Source organism: Podarcis filfolensis (genome assembly GCF_964270895.1).
Source record: "Podarcis filfolensis genome assembly, chromosome: 9".
NCBI lineage: Eukaryota > Metazoa > Chordata > Lepidosauria > Squamata > Lacertidae > Podarcis > Podarcis filfolensis.
The window spans coordinates 57,700,290-57,717,072 of NC_139610.1; the positions used below are offsets into that span (position 1 = coordinate 57,700,290).

General features: G+C 41.9%; 1 protein-coding gene across 8 annotated transcripts in view; it reads right to left on the reverse strand.

The window, feature by feature from the left end:
* RAP1GDS1 (Rap1 GTPase-GDP dissociation stimulator 1) overlaps nt 1-16,783 on the reverse strand; it is a 98,208-nt gene that overhangs the window by 28,521 nt on the left and 52,904 nt on the right. For 4 of the 8 annotated variants that reach the window (XM_083571359.1, XM_083571357.1, XM_083571358.1 and 1 more), the window contains exons 3-5: nt 15,161-15,283; nt 11,997-12,122; nt 1,823-1,969 (exon numbers count right to left, since the gene is read on the reverse strand). In XM_083571359.1, coding sequence (XP_083427485.1) covers nt 1,823-1,969; nt 11,997-12,122; nt 15,161-15,283 — 396 coding nt within the window. Of the gene's footprint in view, nt 1-1,822; nt 1,970-11,996; nt 12,123-15,099; nt 15,284-16,783 lie in introns of all 8 variants that reach the window. The other 4 variants (XM_083571361.1, XM_083571360.1, XM_083571362.1 and 1 more) reach the window with 3 other exon arrangements.

Below are 16,783 nucleotides of genomic sequence, written 5' to 3' on the forward strand. Positions count from 1 at the left end.
GTAAAAGGGGGGGAAACATTACTTTTCTTCCCACCAGAGAGATGAACCAATGAAAATGGACCACATGAAGCTTTCTAATTCGGGACGCAAATATTCGAATGTGTCTTGCCACAGACACATTGTCAAAACAGTCCCTCCAACACAAACACACACTCCCCTTAATTATACTCCTTGAAATATGTCAAGGCCCTATAGAGGTTTTTTTATGTTAAAAAAAGAAGAAGAGGGCATTAGTAATGCAGATTTTTTCTCCTGGATGGAATAAGTAGCTCATTTAATATTTATACATTGTTTGGACTGCTCAAAAACTGTTTACCTGGGAGCTTATATTATAATTAGTTTATTTAGAAGAGTGCTCACAGGTGATTAGGAAGAACTGCCAGTTTAATAATGAACCTCAGAGACTGGGCAGGGGGCAATCCTCTTGGGCTGCCCAATCGCCCTGTCTGTTAGAAATAATAGCTCTCCCTCTTCCTCAGATTAATTCAAGGGAGTCGGCGGAACCACTTCAAAGATGGGAGAAATCTATTAAGCTAAAACCATTTTGCAGACAGAAAAAAAGTTAATGAGAAGACTTCATAGAATGGGACACAACAGCAGCAGAGCTGGGTGCCATACATAAAATGCACTGAACAGCAAAAGAAGCATTTTTGTTATTAAGAAAAGTGATGAAAGGACTATTTATGAAGGTTCACACAATCCTTTTAGACAAAAACCAGTTGCCCACATTCTGCCGCCAGACGGGGTCTGGCTTGATTGTTACTGGCTCACTTCAGAATGTCTTCTGAAACTTCATGCACCCTAGTTGTAGCATGAAGTTCCTGGCTTGCATTAAGCCTTAAACTCCCATTATGCCAAAACTTGGAAATTCTGGCTTAATGTCAGTTAGCAAACAAACAAACAAACAAACAAAGCATGATGCAATACAAGCCAGGGTCTTGATAGTGAAGCCAGTGTCCCATTGGAGGGGAGCAAGATGGAGGGGGAAAGGGGAGGAGTTTGGCCCCAAGGCTAATTCTTAGCATCATAAACTCAATGGCCCAGTTCAGACAGTCTTTCCCAGTTTCATAAATCCATGTTTATGAAGCCTTGAATGACTGCCCTAACTGGGCCACTGGCTCCCAATGGCTCAACCCAGATGTTAATTCCTGACATTATAAACCAATGTTTCCCAAACTTGGGTCTCCAGCTGTTTTTGGACTACAATTCCCATCATCCATGGCAACTGGTCTTGCTAGTTAGGGATGGTGGGAGTTGTAGTCCAAAACTGCTGGAGACCCAAGTTTGGGAAGCACTGTTAAACCATGGTTTATGAAGGCAGGCATGTGAAGCCCAAGCTGGGCCACTGAGTCCTCTATAGGAGTGTGCAACAGTTCCTTCCCCTGGGGAACAGGAAAATGTCTTCACAACACCCCACTGGCAAACAAAGAGCTCCCCTGCATATGAGGTGTTGCCCCATACATTTCAACACAGGAAACAAAGCTGCACGAGTTTTCATTTTCACAATTGCAAATTTCATTTTCACAATGCAAAATTGCTCCCTCCATTGAAATGAGGGGAGAAGCTCTCATTTGCTGCCAGAAGCCCTGTGTACTTGTACATATACTGCACATGAGGATTTGAACAGGGACAAACATATATTTACTACTCTGATATTTACAATCATTTTGCTAATACAATGGGAAACACTGTTTTTACCTGTAATTAAAACAGCAACTTTTCTTGCGTACTGGTTTTAACATTATATAGATATATATTGAAAAAGAAAATCCTAGGTGTATAATGTATTTAGAGAAAAGGGTTTCTTAGGATTTTTGTTTACCATTCTCATTGCTATAGTTCATCAGCATGCCACAAAAGACAGTCATGAGCTTCTCACTGGCTGGATCTGTTTTACTGCACAGTGACCTTAAATGGTCTATTACAATCTCTGCCCCACCTGCATGGTCAACTGCGCTTCTGCCCTCATCTGTAAAAAAAAGAGTCAAGTTAAAAATAAAATTAAAAAGGCACTTAAGAGTTCCAAACATAACAATAGTCATAAAAAAGTAGATGGGTCTTGGATAATTAGTGCTTCTGTAATCACAGCATGAACTGGGCAAAGTATTTACACAAGTGCTTAAGGGATAGGCTGCTACAGGCACCTTATTTTAAGGGCAATTTCTTGCAAGACGTAAGCCTGGAGAGAATCCCAAGGCCCATCCTCTCCAGGTCCACTCAACCCTTCCCTCATGCCACCAGCTCTTGCGTTTTCTCTCCACGCAAGTGTGCTGAAGGACAGGGAAATCATTCCTTCACTAGGAAGGCAGAAGATATAGAGCAGCAATGCACTACATTTTCACTTGGAAGTAAATGCCACTGAACTCAATGAAACTTGCTTCTGAGTAGACACAGGATTGCATTGGTGTTTCCTCAGAGCCAAACACAGATAGATGCTGCTTCATAGCAAAAGTTGGTATGGCAACTATGCTTGAGGACCATAAATCAGGTAGACAGGGCCATCTTTTTAAAAAGTTAGTCAATTAGGGGGTAATGGAAATCCACAAAAAGCAGCCTTTCCCTTCTGTCCACAGGAGACAAAAGTATTATGTTCCATGAATGGAATTCCACTCATTCATCTCTGGATCCAACCTGATAAAACTAAATTTGGGGAGAGGAAATTGTTAGAGAGAGTTTGAATGCAAGCTCCAGGTTCAGACCAGTAGTGTGTATCTCTCTTTGAAGGGAAAAAAAGCACACTGTAAACTGAGAATGCCACATGATGCTAATTACAGGCTATCTGCCCTCCCTTTCTGATCCCAAAGTCCCAGAGTATTCCACAAAACATGCTTAGTGATCCCCAGTCAAAACAAGTTCAGAATGTGCTTATTCTTTCCTTGACTGTTACCCTGTCAACTTTAGCAGCCAAGTGAACTCCCACGCAAAACATGTTTCTCTAGCAGCTCGCAAGGTGGTGGTGGTTGTTAAAAAAAAATGCAATAGGTTTTTTTAGAAAGCAAACAACAATATGTACTGCTTGCTTGTAAACACAACAAATTGCTTTCGCAGCTTCAGTTTGCATCACTGCAGTTCCCAATAAAATTCGTCTTGAGAATATTTAAATGTGCACATTGTTCTTAAGGTTTGTGGTTAAGCTCAAGTGATGAGAAATACCACACAGTGATGAGAAAGGTATGCACTTAATATTGGAAATATTGGGGGGGGGGGGCGCTTGAGGGGTGAGACAGCAGCAAGGTCAACATGACACAAATGTAGCAGCAGAGCCAATTCTGCTGGTGCACTGCAAAGGTCTCATTGCCCTTCCACCGCTGCATAGTATATAATGGAGGATCAGTTTTACATTCATTTGTTGGAAACAGAGTCTATTCATAACTGAATGTTTCAGCTAATAGCCATTTAGTTTTCCAGCCTCCTGAACTCTTCTCCCCATCTCATCTTCTCACTGGTCTGACTACTTAAGACATACACCAAAATAGTTGCTATTTATTAACTATTCCATATACTCTCAGGAACAATCAAAGATTTCTAACTCCACTCTCTCAGCTCCACTGTTTGTAGAAGGACTTGATAGAATCAAAGAAAACACTTTCTACAACCATATTCTGCCTGAGATGGCCAAAGAGATCATTTAACTCTGAAAAGACAAGGGTGAGGTTTAAATAAAGTTTTTTCAAAATGTATATACTTCAGGGGTATATAAAATAACACAGTTTCCTTTAGACACAATGAACTTCTAATTCCTTTAAAAAGGGGACACTGGTTGAGTTTTTGATATCTCATCTCTTCAATCTTACTGAACTACTGGACCAAATCTTTCAAAATTCTGTTATTCTTGCTCCTTTCAATTTTTGTTAAGGAATAGGCTATGCTATTTTTTTTAAAAAAATCTGTTAATGTGCTAAATGTTATGCAATGCATTTCTCAGGAGTGAACCAATTAGCTAAACAAACATTTGTGAAAATATGAGCATATTTCCCCACCACCCCCAGAGATGAAATTAAAAACAAAGCGAGGCTCATCGTTCCATTATTTTTACTGAGCAATTTGGACTTTTTTGCATCACTGTGGTGGATCACTTTTAAATTATATTTCTCAGCAGGATACATTTAATAGGACTGGAGAGCAGCAGAAGGAACAAAAATGGTTCTTTAAAAGTATAGATTTCTCCATAATATTCCATATACCTCAAGAATATTTTACTCTTCAAAAGTCTCCCAAAGGAGCTCTTTAGAAGAATTTTAATTCCCCAGAAAAATATATCCAGTCCTAAAAAAGAGTGCCCTGAAAACCTTTACTTGATGATGATTTAGTTATTCTGTTCCAGTTCCACACATTAATGGTGAACTATCAGGGTTGTTTCCTCAGCTTTAATTCTAAGTCAATGCTTGCTTTTGCAAGTTTCTAACATACATATAAAATCAGAAGATTGGAGGGGGGGAGGAAATTCACATGCTTGCAAACCGAGGGTGTCTCCAGAGTTTCAGATTTGGGGCATGTCAATAAAACCTTTTCACGCTGCAAGACTAGACGTGGGAGTGGCTTTTCAAAGCAATGAAACCATAAAATCTTGTTAAGATGCAGTTCTCAGATATCAATGCCCAATAACACAAACTGAAAATCAAACATGCGCCCGCAGTGCAAATATTATCATAGTACCACAAGGACAAGGAACCTCAGGCATGGAGGTCAAATGCACCCCCCCAACCTCTTTGTCTGGCGCTTTGGACTCTCCCACAGCCGGCCCCTCAACTGCCCCATCTCTCCAAAGGCTACAGTGCGGTGGCACTGCAGAACACCCTCCCTCTTGCCTGCCTGGAATATGTCTTCGAATTCTCATAATGATTCTTGCTTGTCTGGATAGAGGATAGAGAGGGGTGCATGTAGAAACTATCCTGTACAAAGCTGAAATGTACATTTCTTCATGCCATGACTGCCTGAAGAAGGAAGAAGAAGAAGAAGAAAGTATTTTGTTCCCTCTCCTCAAGAAAAAGAGAGAAAGAGGCAAAACTTGTTCCCATGTTTTCCGCCAATGAGTTACGTTCTGGTCATTTCCAAAAGTCAGAAATATCCCAGGATTCTAAAGAACTGGTGTCCACAGTTTTCTATCCTGCTTCAAGTTTGCTCTGTTCATAGCAACCAAGATACATCTGAGACAGGCACGGTCCAGAAGTTATTCTGTATAAATAGTGGGTGGGTGGGTGTTAAGCCCCTAACCCCAATGCAAAGTGTTAAAAATTCATTAAAAATTCACTGTATAGTTAACTTACAGTGCAATGAATACATGTCTACTCAAAGCCTCCTTGCGTTTAATGGGGGCTACTCCCAGGTAAATAAATAAATAAATAAATAAATTTTTATTTATACCCCACCCTTCCCGGTTCACAAAACTGGGCTCAGGGTGGCTAACAACAAATTTAAAACACTCAACTGCAATACAACATAGAAGCAGCATAAAATACAGTATAAAAACATGAATAACAATAAAATTCAAAGTTCAAAAATCAATTTGGGGGAAATCCATCCAATAAGCATTAGATAGTCTCCAGGGTAGCTGGCTGAATTGGTCCTACTTGGGCCAGCAAGGAGACCAGGGGAGAATTAGCTGTGGGGTCTCAGAGTGGGTAATCTTCATAAAAGGGTAGGGGGAGGGAAGAGAAGGGAAGGGAAGGGAAGGGAAGGGAAGGGAAGGGAAGGGAAGGGAAGGGAAGGGAAGGAAAATAAAAGATCAGGCTGAATTCAAATTAAAGGCCAGGCAGAATAGCTCTGTCTTACAGGCCGGACGGAAGAAGGTTAAATCCTGCAGGGCCCTAGTCTCATGGGACAGAGCATTCCACCAGGTTGGACCCATCACTGAAAAGGCCCTGGCCCTGGTGGAGGATAGTTTGACTTCCTTAGGGCCTGGGACCTCTAAACTATGGTTATTCATGGACCTTAAGGTCCTCTGCAGGGCATACCAGGAGAGGCAGTCCTGTAAATACGAGGGCCCTAAGCCACAAAGAGCTTTAAAGGTCAAAACCAGCACCTTGAACCTGACCCTATACTCCACTGGGAGCCAGTGCAACTGGTAAAGCACTGGGTGAATATGCTCCCATGGCAGGGACCCCGTGAGGAGCCTCGCTGGAGCATTCTGCACCCGCTGGAGTTTGTGGGACAGTTTCAAGGGCAGCCCCGCATAGAGCAATTTACAGTAGTCAAGCCTGGAGGTGACGGTCGCATGGATCACTGTGGCCAGATCGGGGCGGGAAAGGTAAGGGACCAACTGCTTAACAGTTGATGTAAAACAAATTGGGTATAGGATTACAGTAAGCAGGCTAGATGAAAAGCAACTGAAGCCTTGAAGCTGTGCCTAATTACAATGTGGTGTGATAACTTTTCTCTCCATTATGGTAATGCATGCAAATGCATAATAATGAATTGCTGAGGCCACTGTTGCCCTGCTTCCATTCACCGGGGTGGGGGGGAAATCAGTCATGCTTTTATCCAAAGATAATCAAACTGCTAATTATAATCTTACTTGTCTACAATATATTGTGATAGGGCTAAGTAATTTTAACTACAGCTTTATAAATAAAAGTTTCAAGAAGGAGAATGTACAAATCAAAATTAATTTGCAAGAGAGAGAATAATCTGCTTCATCCACAGGCACTAGGTAACAAGCTCTATATGCATCGAGCGCATAGCCCATTAATGTATGCACTGACACATTTTGTATCTGCTGTCCTCTTTAGTCTTCAAGGGTGGTCTTTGTAGAGCATGCCATCTACATGTACATGGTCTCTACATTCAATTAAAAATATCACACTCTTCTCAACAAGGCCAGGGAGAGAAGAGCACAGAGTGCCATCACTGTAATGTGATACTGTTCGGTATACATTCCCCAGTGACCAGGAGAGGCTCAAATTATCAATACACAACTTCCATGATCTTTTTAGAATTTAATGTGGAAGGTAAAGTGAAAGGGAGGTACGTATTGTTATAAGTTTCAGGGGCCAGAGTCTGTGGGTGCAAGTTACCCATAAATCCTGGAATTAGTAAAAGTCAGAATTAATAAAGGTTTTGTTAATCCATGGTTTCCCAAGTAAAATCAAGTTCACCCCGGGTTGTCAGCAGGGGGCACAGATTTCAAGTTATGCATTTGCACTCAAAACGCACTTCTACATTGCCTAACATTGAGTCTGACTACGCAGCCTGCTTGAACTTGGGAACTTCGGTAAAACATAGTCTTTGCCACTGATCCATAGAGCGTCCCTTTATTTCCAGACACTTAGGTGTAGGTAAATGCACTCCTACGTTTAACGCTGGTTTGCAAAGGAGAGAACAAAACAAAAACAACCGAAACAAAAGGATAGAAAGTGCTGTGGTACCTTAGAAACCCTGATGAAGTCACCGACTGAACAATTAGTCTCTGGGGTTCCACAATACCAGGAAAGATGAAGAGTTATTTTGTGCAAAGAAAATGAGGGGGGTGGGGAGAGAAACCTTGAGTCTCTCTCTTTCTCCTGCCCTTGCTGTTCATTCAGTCCCTGTTTGAAGAGCCATTCCTTCTGCAAGGAGGAGAGATGCTTTCAATGAAAAAAAATGTAAACAAATGAATATCGTTCCTCCACTTCCCTGCCTCGTTCACTGCTGCGATCAAAACAATGTGCAGGAAATGAGAAGGTGTAAGGCCAGGAAGCTTTGCCAGCAGCTTGGGAAACTCAAGTCCTGCAGATGTCCTAGGAGCTGTAGAAAGGATGCTTCATTTATATCACATCTTTTCTCCAAGGATAAAACATGCTGGCTCTGAGTTAGTTCATATTCTTAGGAGCCCACAGTGCAAATATAATACATAGGAGCTGGCAGGCAGAGCCCTCAGTGGCACCTCATCTGCTATGGGTCTGGGACCTGGTCGTCACAGTCAGTGTCAACATAACGGCAGGTGTGGGGGACTCCCTGGTCCTGAATGGGGTAACTGTGCCCCTGAAGGACCAGGTGCACAGCCTGGGAGTCATTCTGGACTCATAGCTATCCATGGAGGTGCAGGTTAATTCTGTGTCCCGGGCAGCTGTCCACCAGCTCCATCTGGTACACTGGCTGAGATCCTACCTGCCCGCGGACTGTCTTGCCAGAGTGGTGCATGCTCTGGTTATCTCCCACTTGGACTACTGCAATGCGCTCTACGTGGGGCTACCTTTGAAGGTGACCTGGAAACTACAACTAATCCAGAATGCGGCAGCTAGACTGGTGACTGGGAGCGGCCACCAAGGTTCCATTGAAAGACCTACATTGGCTCCCAGTATGTTTCTGACCACAATTCAAAGTGTTGGTGCTGACCTTTAAAGCCCTAAATGGCTTCAACCCAGTATACCTGAAGGAGCATCTCCACCCCCATCGTTCAGCCTGAGATCCAGCTTTGAGGGCCTTCTGGGGGTTCTCTCACAGTGAGAAGTGAAGCTACAGGGAACCAGGCAGAGAGCCTTCTCGGTAGTGGTGGCCACCCTGTGGAATGTCCTTGCATCAGATGTCAAGGAAATAAACAACTATCTGACTTTTAGAAGACATCTGAAGGCAGCCCTGTATCGGGAAGTTTTAAATGTTTGATCACATTATTATTATTATTACTACTACTACTATGGGAGCCGCCCAGATGGATGGGGTATAAAAAATAAATTATTATTCTTATTATTATTATTAACCCCATCCTTTATCCTGCAATGTGACTTGAAAAGCCCCCAAATGAAACTCGGATGGGCCTGAAATTGGCAACCACCTCAACTAAGCAGACAGTTACTCAAGAATATTAGAAGGCATCCATGTATATTTAAATATTCTAAAACTGTGCTAGGCTAGGAATTCTAATTCTATTCAGAGCGGGGACAAAGAAGATTTCTTGAAGATAAAAATGTTAAAAGTATATTCCACACAACCCCAAGCATCAAGATAGTTGAATACCAACAGCTAAATACTAAGAATAGCTTCTTCCTCCTTTTGTCAAGATGCCAAATGCTAGGGTAATTTAAAAGATCTCTGCTTTCAAGAAATGCTCATATTTCAGTTGTGGTGAGCCTTGAAGCAAAAAGGCATTTCATAAGAATTAAGTAATTACCAGGAATGTAAGAAGAGTCCTACTGGTTCCATCAAGTCCAGCTTCTCTTTCCCCCAGTGGATAACCGTCAGCTGCTAGGAAACCAGCACCAGGGCATGAAGACAACAGACATCATTTAATGCTGTTCCCCGGAAGATGATTATCAGTAGTACAATGCTTTATGAATCTGGAGTGTCCACATGCCCATGGTAGACCTCCCCTTTGCGAATCTGACCTTTAGAGCCTTCCTGTGACAGCAAATTTCATTAATTATGAATTTTGTGAAGTAGTGCTTTCTTTTGTCTGTACATATCTACATACATCCACTAGCTGAAATGGCATCCAGATGGCAGGAAAATAGCACATGTTCTGTTGTGTTTTTTGGGTACATGGCTGCCATTCTAATCATAAGTGATTTGTGGCTGACAGTATCAAAATTTGACAAGAAGGGTCTGCCGCCATTGCTAATGGAAAATGTCCAGAAACAAATAAGAATCATTTTCTGATTTTAAACAAGAGAATGATTTCTGTAAATACGGTTAATTTTTGTAATCGACCTGGAATTCGCATTTTGATAATGTTGATGGAAGTTTTATAAATGTATATGTGACCACAAACAGGGGGCCTCTGCGATGCTGTAGCTACATCTCTTACAAATACTTTGCATTGAGACTAGTCACACTGCCTACTTGCCACTCTCTGAACAGAGCATAATATTTCTGAAGCTTTACATATTGTGCTGGGCGTCCATCGTCATTTCCATGACAATGAAGCTGAAAACCGAGTCAGCAGCTGGACATCTAAACACATTTTGATGTGTCACAATTCCCAAGCCTGACCAAGACTGCTCCTTTAGGTTGGAAGGGTGCAAGCAAGCAGATACTACGTTAAGGCCTGTTTCAATTCCCTCATAAACCATCCCATTGCTTCAAAGATTCTGTTGGACTCTTCAAGTCTCCTTACTTCTCCCCTTGTTATTTGTCCTTCACCATCATCAACATTTATATGGGGGCAGAGACTACCACATCACAACACACCTAATGCAGGGACTGACTGCCACGTCAAAGCATACAGAAACATAAGCAAATTAGGATCCCACATGGAAAATCTGAGTCACCATGCAAGAATAATTCCAGACTTGACATGGTAAGCCAGTGGTAACAGCAGTAATCGTCAATGCTGCTGTTGATGCTAAAATAAAAATTACTGTTAATAACATGTACTGAGAAATGAGTGTAGAAGTTGAATCACTACACTTCATGTCAGAAATCAAGCAAAGTAAAAAATAAAATTACAAAAATAACATGCCCAATAAGGGAAAACTGATCAATTCTGAGGGGGAAAGATAAAACTTTTGACAGCAAAATGATGATGATCCCATCAGCAATATTCCATTAGCAAGTATACTTTTATTCTTCTCATAATCCTCGTCCAGTGAAACTCTCAGTGACGCAGTCACTCTCTCTTTTTTTGGCCAGGATACTTTGATATTGCTTACTGTGTGCTAGTGAAAAGAATCATGTTTAGAAAAGGGGGCAATTACCATATAGTAACATATAACAGTGTTTTCCGTTTGTGTTTTGATTCCAACTTTCTTTTTGCAGACATCAATATATACATCTACATCATAATAATAAAAATGCATCCTTACCTTTAATATGGGGAAACTAAATCTCTTATATGGGAAAGCTGGTACTATTAAACAGTGGCATTTACAGCAGGAGTGGGAAACCTGTGGCTGTCCAGATATGGTTGTTCTATCAAGTCCCATCAGCTCCAGCAAGCATGGCTAATGATCATGGATGGTGGGAGCAGAAGAGACTTGCTGTTTGGGGTGGAACTGCTATGCTAGCTTCCCAGCAGGTGGGTTGTTGTGCTTACTGGCAAGGAAAGAGGCAAGACAGTGCAAATACACCAGCAGGGAACACCCCCCCCCAGCTGCCTCACCCCTCTTCTTCCCAGCAAGCAACAGCAAGTCACCTGCTGGGAAGCTAGCACAGCTGCTCTACCACACCTGGTGAGTTACCTGAATGTGATTTGTAGTGCAGAAATGTCTGAAGAACCTCAGGTTCCGCAGCTCTGATTTACAGTCTGTCTAGTAAACCAGAAATTTCAGGCTTCTAAACGGAAGGGTTTACTTCAAAATGGAGCACCCAGGATAGCTGTGCAGGTTGCACATCTACAATTTATAACATATGTCGGAACAATAGCGTCATCTGAACAGTAGAAATCTATTCTACCTGCAAAAATTGTGAGGCGGTCATCGAAATGTGTTGCCTACATGCAACTGATGTGTTGGGGGCTGCAACATGATGGATACTGAGGACAGCCAAGCGTCAACTATATAGGGTTGTGATTTATAGACCTGACTGTTTCAGGCCTCCCATTTCCTCTAACCTTCTGCTACCAAGCAGGACTGTCTATATGCCAGACACTGTTAATTCATACTACCAGTATGCAGGTGCACTAGACAATGGTGCCAGCAATTCACTTGTGATGCCAAATGTAGTAATCAGTGAGAACCCAAATGTGAATCTAAATGTGAGCTTTATTATCAGTGTAGGGAGGGGGGGTGGGGAGAACGGCACATCTTCCCCATTAGCATTAGCTACAGAAACAAAATCAGGATTTTGCAGTTTTTTATTTATTTAAAAAAGAAACAGCGGGGGGGAAAGAAAAAGAAGCAGCGATTTTACCTATGTCCACAAAACCCCACCATATTTGCCAATGATTTGGCTGCTTCTATGAAAAAATGGGACTTTTGACAGCCTGTCATTCAAGCAAGGCTTAATTGTGACAGCACCCACAGATGTCTTGCAGAAATCGGCACCGCTGACAACAAAACAAGAAAAAATGAACAACAAGAACCAGTCTTTTTTTAATAACCAAAAATAAAAAAATAAAAACAAAACACTGGTATTTGAACACTTACGGCTGTCGTAGCATATGTTGCCCAAGGCACGTCCTGTTTGAAGAAGCACGTCCTGGTCTTTGCAGTTTAAAAGCTGCACCAGAGGTGGGATCAAGCCAGCATCCACACACGGGTTCCTCATAAATTCTACAAGCCACAGAGAGAGGTTTAATTAAAGGCTAGTTGATGAGGATTGATTATTTCTTGTTAAAGAGAGCCATTTTTCCTTCAGCAAATGTTTTCCTTTCCAAATTCACACATACCAGAAGCACTGCAGCTGCTTCTCTGTATGAGAACTAATTTATGTACAGACAAAAAAACAGTCTAGTTCCAACAGCAGCAACAAAAGCACCCCAGGAATTATGGGCAAGTTCCAAATTCTACATATTGACTGCCCGCTGCAGATTCCTTTGGTGAGAATAAAAAGTATTTTAAATATCCTCCATTATATTAAAAAAAAATAAACCTAAACATTAAAACACCAAGCATATACTGGGAGCAATAAACACAGGCAAGAAAGCACCAGCAACTTTTCTTCTGCTCACTCCTGTTCACTAAAGAGGACCTAAATAACCCAGTTAAAGGAAACCTGATATAAAGGCTGCTGCATCCCTGTGTCCAAAGAAAACCTCTTGCTTCTGTACAGGATCTTATTTAAACCACAGAGGAAAGTTAAAGCAATTTTCAAAGCTATAGCTGAAAGCAGGCAGTGGGCTGCACATTATACTTCTTCAAGGGTCTAGGTAGTAATAAGAGTCAATTTCTTCCAAGAGGTTAGATGGATGGACTTAGACAAAGACCCTGGGGTCTCCCCACCTAACCATGGCAGGCTTCTAGAAAGTCATTTGGTGTTCTTTTTAGAAAACAAAAGGCAATGGGAGAAATAATATTAATACTTAGCATTTGTACAGTACCTTCAAGTGTTCAATGCACTTCACATGTATTATCTAATTGTAATCCTTGCAGCAACCCTGCAATGATTATTATTTTTTTGGTTACGTAATCAATGTGCTTTACAAGTACTGTATGTATGTGACCACATAAAAGCCTGGAGAGCAACCTGCACAGGAATGAAATCACCACACATTGTTTCTGGCAACTGGGATCCCTACTTCTAGTAGCTAGTCCTTCTGCAAGAAAAGGGCAGGCAGTCAGCAACAGCAGTGACACTGTTGTGGCCCAGGTGGTCCACGCTTCAGAAGTTCTGCATATCCACACTACATTTAAAGCACATGGTTCTCGCTTTCCACCCCAAAGAATTGTGGGAACTGTAGTTTGTTATTGAGTGTTTTTGGCGGGGGGCGGAGAAGCCATGTGCTTTAAATATAGAGTATGGATGTGACAGTTCTGGGCACCACGATTTAAGAAGCTGGAACATGTGCAGAGGAGGGCAACCAAGATTGTAAAGTCTGGGTATGTTTAGCCTGGAAAAGAGGAGACTGAGAGGAGATATGATAGCCATCTTCAGATATCTAAAGGGCTGCCACATGGAAGATGGAGCAAGGTTGTTTCTCCTGCTCCAGAGGGTAGGACCTGAACCAACAGCTTCAAGTTAAAAGAAGAGATTCTGACTGAACATCAGGAAGAACTCTGATGGTAAGAGCTGTTCAACAATGGAATGGACTCCCATGAGAGGTGGTGGAGTCCTTCCATGGACGGTTTTTAAGCAGAGGTTGGATGGCCATCTGTAATGGATGATTTAGCTGAGATTTCTGCATTGCAGGAGGTTGGACTAGATGACCCCCAGGGTGCCTTCCAACTCTACAATTCTATTGTCCAGACTTGTGCCATGAAGAGGGCACTTCGGTGCTGCAAACAAAATGGCAGGACGTGCTTCTTCACTTTAATGCTCACCTAGAGGCAATGGCCATCCACTCTGAATAAGTAGCTAATTTTGAGGCTGGGCTTGTGCTTAGGAATACATGGATGTTTGCTATCGAACAACTTTTGTCTCTGTAAAAAAAAGGTCTGAATAATTTAGAACTGAACATCTAAAAAAAATGTGCATGTGCCAATGTGCAGCACCTGCTAAAATGAGTCACAGGAGCTGAATGTGGCCTTTGGCAGCTTTGAATACATAGTTAATAAATTGCTGTCTCCTTGCAGGGCAATTTGTTCTGGGAAGCTGTGGCAATTTAGACATGATGCATTCAGTTAAAAAGGAGGACTAGAATTTCAGAACCACAGTCTTGAGTACAGGGTGGAAACTGACTGCTTTGTTTTCCAAACAAGAATCTTAAAAAAAACCCCAACAAACCACAAGTAATTATTTCTCTTCCATCACATCTCCTCAAGAGCAATATTTCGAACTGCCTCTGCTGCCCAGTCCATTACAACCTGCTAATTCATGGGAAAGGAAGAGAGGCATCACTTTGTGGAACCTCAAGCAATGATAAGGCATCTTGAAATGAGCTGTACATTCAAATCTCTGCAAGTTACCAGAGCAACGTTAGACCTGTTTCATTTCCAACCATCTCCTATGAGATTTGTGCTAGTGCTCGGCGCAAAAGTCAGAGCAGCCCAGGGAGAATAACAGGAGCTTGCAGCAGCTTAAGAGACAGCATCATGAGATATTTGGGATCAGCATGCTAGGCCCTTCTGAAAATCCCAGCAGCGACAGCTTCACTCATGTCTTCTTTTACAGTATACACTTGTGATATTGGAATGACCCTAGTAGACCTTTTGGGAAAAATTAAAGGCTTGGCAAAACAGCAATAGGCTTTTATGACAAGTGGCTTCTTGGAGTGGGGATAAATGTATATATGAATAAGTTGAAAATGAATGCAAAATTAGTGTATTAATACAACGTATGGTGTTAAAATAAAGTTCACCAGACATGCACAAATGTGCCTGCAGTCACACCTGCAAATGCAACTGTGAAAGTCTTGTCATTTAGCTTTGCCTAATAAAAAAACACATCGCGGGTTTTTCACAACAGTTAGCATTATAAAATAATTGCAACTCTGAAGTGCTTTGATGTATCTGGCAAATGGATGACTAAGAACTAATATATTATCAAGGCAGAACAGAACAAAAAAAATAAAGAGTGCAGTGGAAGGGAAAGAAGAGAGAAATGAAAAGCATCTATTCTATAAAATGAAAACATAAATGAAGTAAAACATACTGACAAGTGAGCTGCAAAACTGAAGATGTTCCAGGAGAAAAGGCCTTGTGGAAAACCTCACCATTTTTGGCTACTTCTGCTATGACGTTAGCTATTTTTGCAGTGCAGGAGGACTGCGGAGTCAACAGACTTGCAAACACTTGGAGGATCCCACTTTTCTGGATTTTTTCACTTGTCTCTGTATCTGAAAAGAGAGGAATAGATGCAAAACAGAATTGAGTGGTAAGTAGCGGGTTAATGAAAAGGTATTGAAAGCTTCACACCTAAAACGAAATTCCAAATCTTGACACCAAAACCAAAGAATGACTTTGTGCCATTAGTTTGGAGAGAAGGTTAGGTGGCATGACAGAACTGTATAAAATTCTGCAAGCTTTTTCTCCTACTCTCACACTAGAAAACTTGAGGATGTCCAAGGAAGCTGGACAATTCAGGGAAGACAAAAGGACAGACTTCTTCACACAGTGTGTAGCTGAACTATGGAATTTGCTTCTGCAAACCGGGATGGCCTCCAACTTAGATGGCTTGAAAATTAGGCAAATTAATAGAGGATGAGGCTATCAATGGCTACTAACCCTGATGGCTATGTTCCACCTCCACTGTCCAAGGCAGTATGAGCCTGAGTATCAGCTGCTGGAAACCAGAGGAAGAGACAGTGCTGCTGCACTTATGTAGGTCCTGCTTGCAGGCATCCCATGGGCATCTAAGTCAACAATTCTGAGAACGAGATCCTGGAACAGATGGGCCACTGGCCTGATCCAGAAGGTTCTTCTTGTGAAACCCAAAGAGGCAGATGTTTCAATGATGCATTGCTATTTAAGAACTGTCTTTTTGTTTACATAGGAAGCTGTCCTACATACCAAGTCATCGGACTATTCAGCCCTGCATTGTCTACAAGGGCAGCTGCTTCTCCAGGGTCTTAGGTGGAGGTCTCTCCCATCACCTACGACCTGATTTTTTTTTACCTGGAAATGCCAAGGACTGAACCTGGAACTTGCGGCACACAAATAATGTGCTTTACCATAGATCTATGGTCCCTACCCTATAAGGAGCACCATGACATCCAGCAGGGCCTAGTGAGCAGAGGAAGCTTTGAAATCATTTATAGTTAATATTGCAGGACAAATGTGGTGGTGTTAAATCACCTTCCACATATATATGCGCAAAATATAACTAAATAACAGTTAAAAAACAGCACCAAAGAATAGCAGGTGATGAATTTTAAAACAATTCAAAATGGATGCCCATGGAAGAGACCTGTCCTCAACCTGGGAAGCTCTGATGGAACAAAACCGTCATCAATTGTTTCCAGAAAATGCAGATAGTGGGCACTCATCGTATCTGGACAAAAATGCTGGTCAATCAAACAGGGGCAGCCACACTGAAGGCCCTGTGCTGAGTTACATTGGAACAGAACTCTGGTATCACTGGAACTCAAAGAAGCAGCACTCCTGTGGATTTCAGTGACCTACTGGTAACCAAATAACCCGGTATAAGTAGTAGAAAAATAGATGGGTACTCCTACTGTGCATATAAAAGGAGAAAGTCAGGACAAAACTAGAAGCTAGGGGAAAGCCCTGAAAGAGCCATTAGGGGAGTTGTGGTTCAATGGATAACAGTAACTGCGGATTCAAGGTGCATTAGACTAGTTTTACTCAGGTATAGTAACTTCCTGCACTTCCTCCTA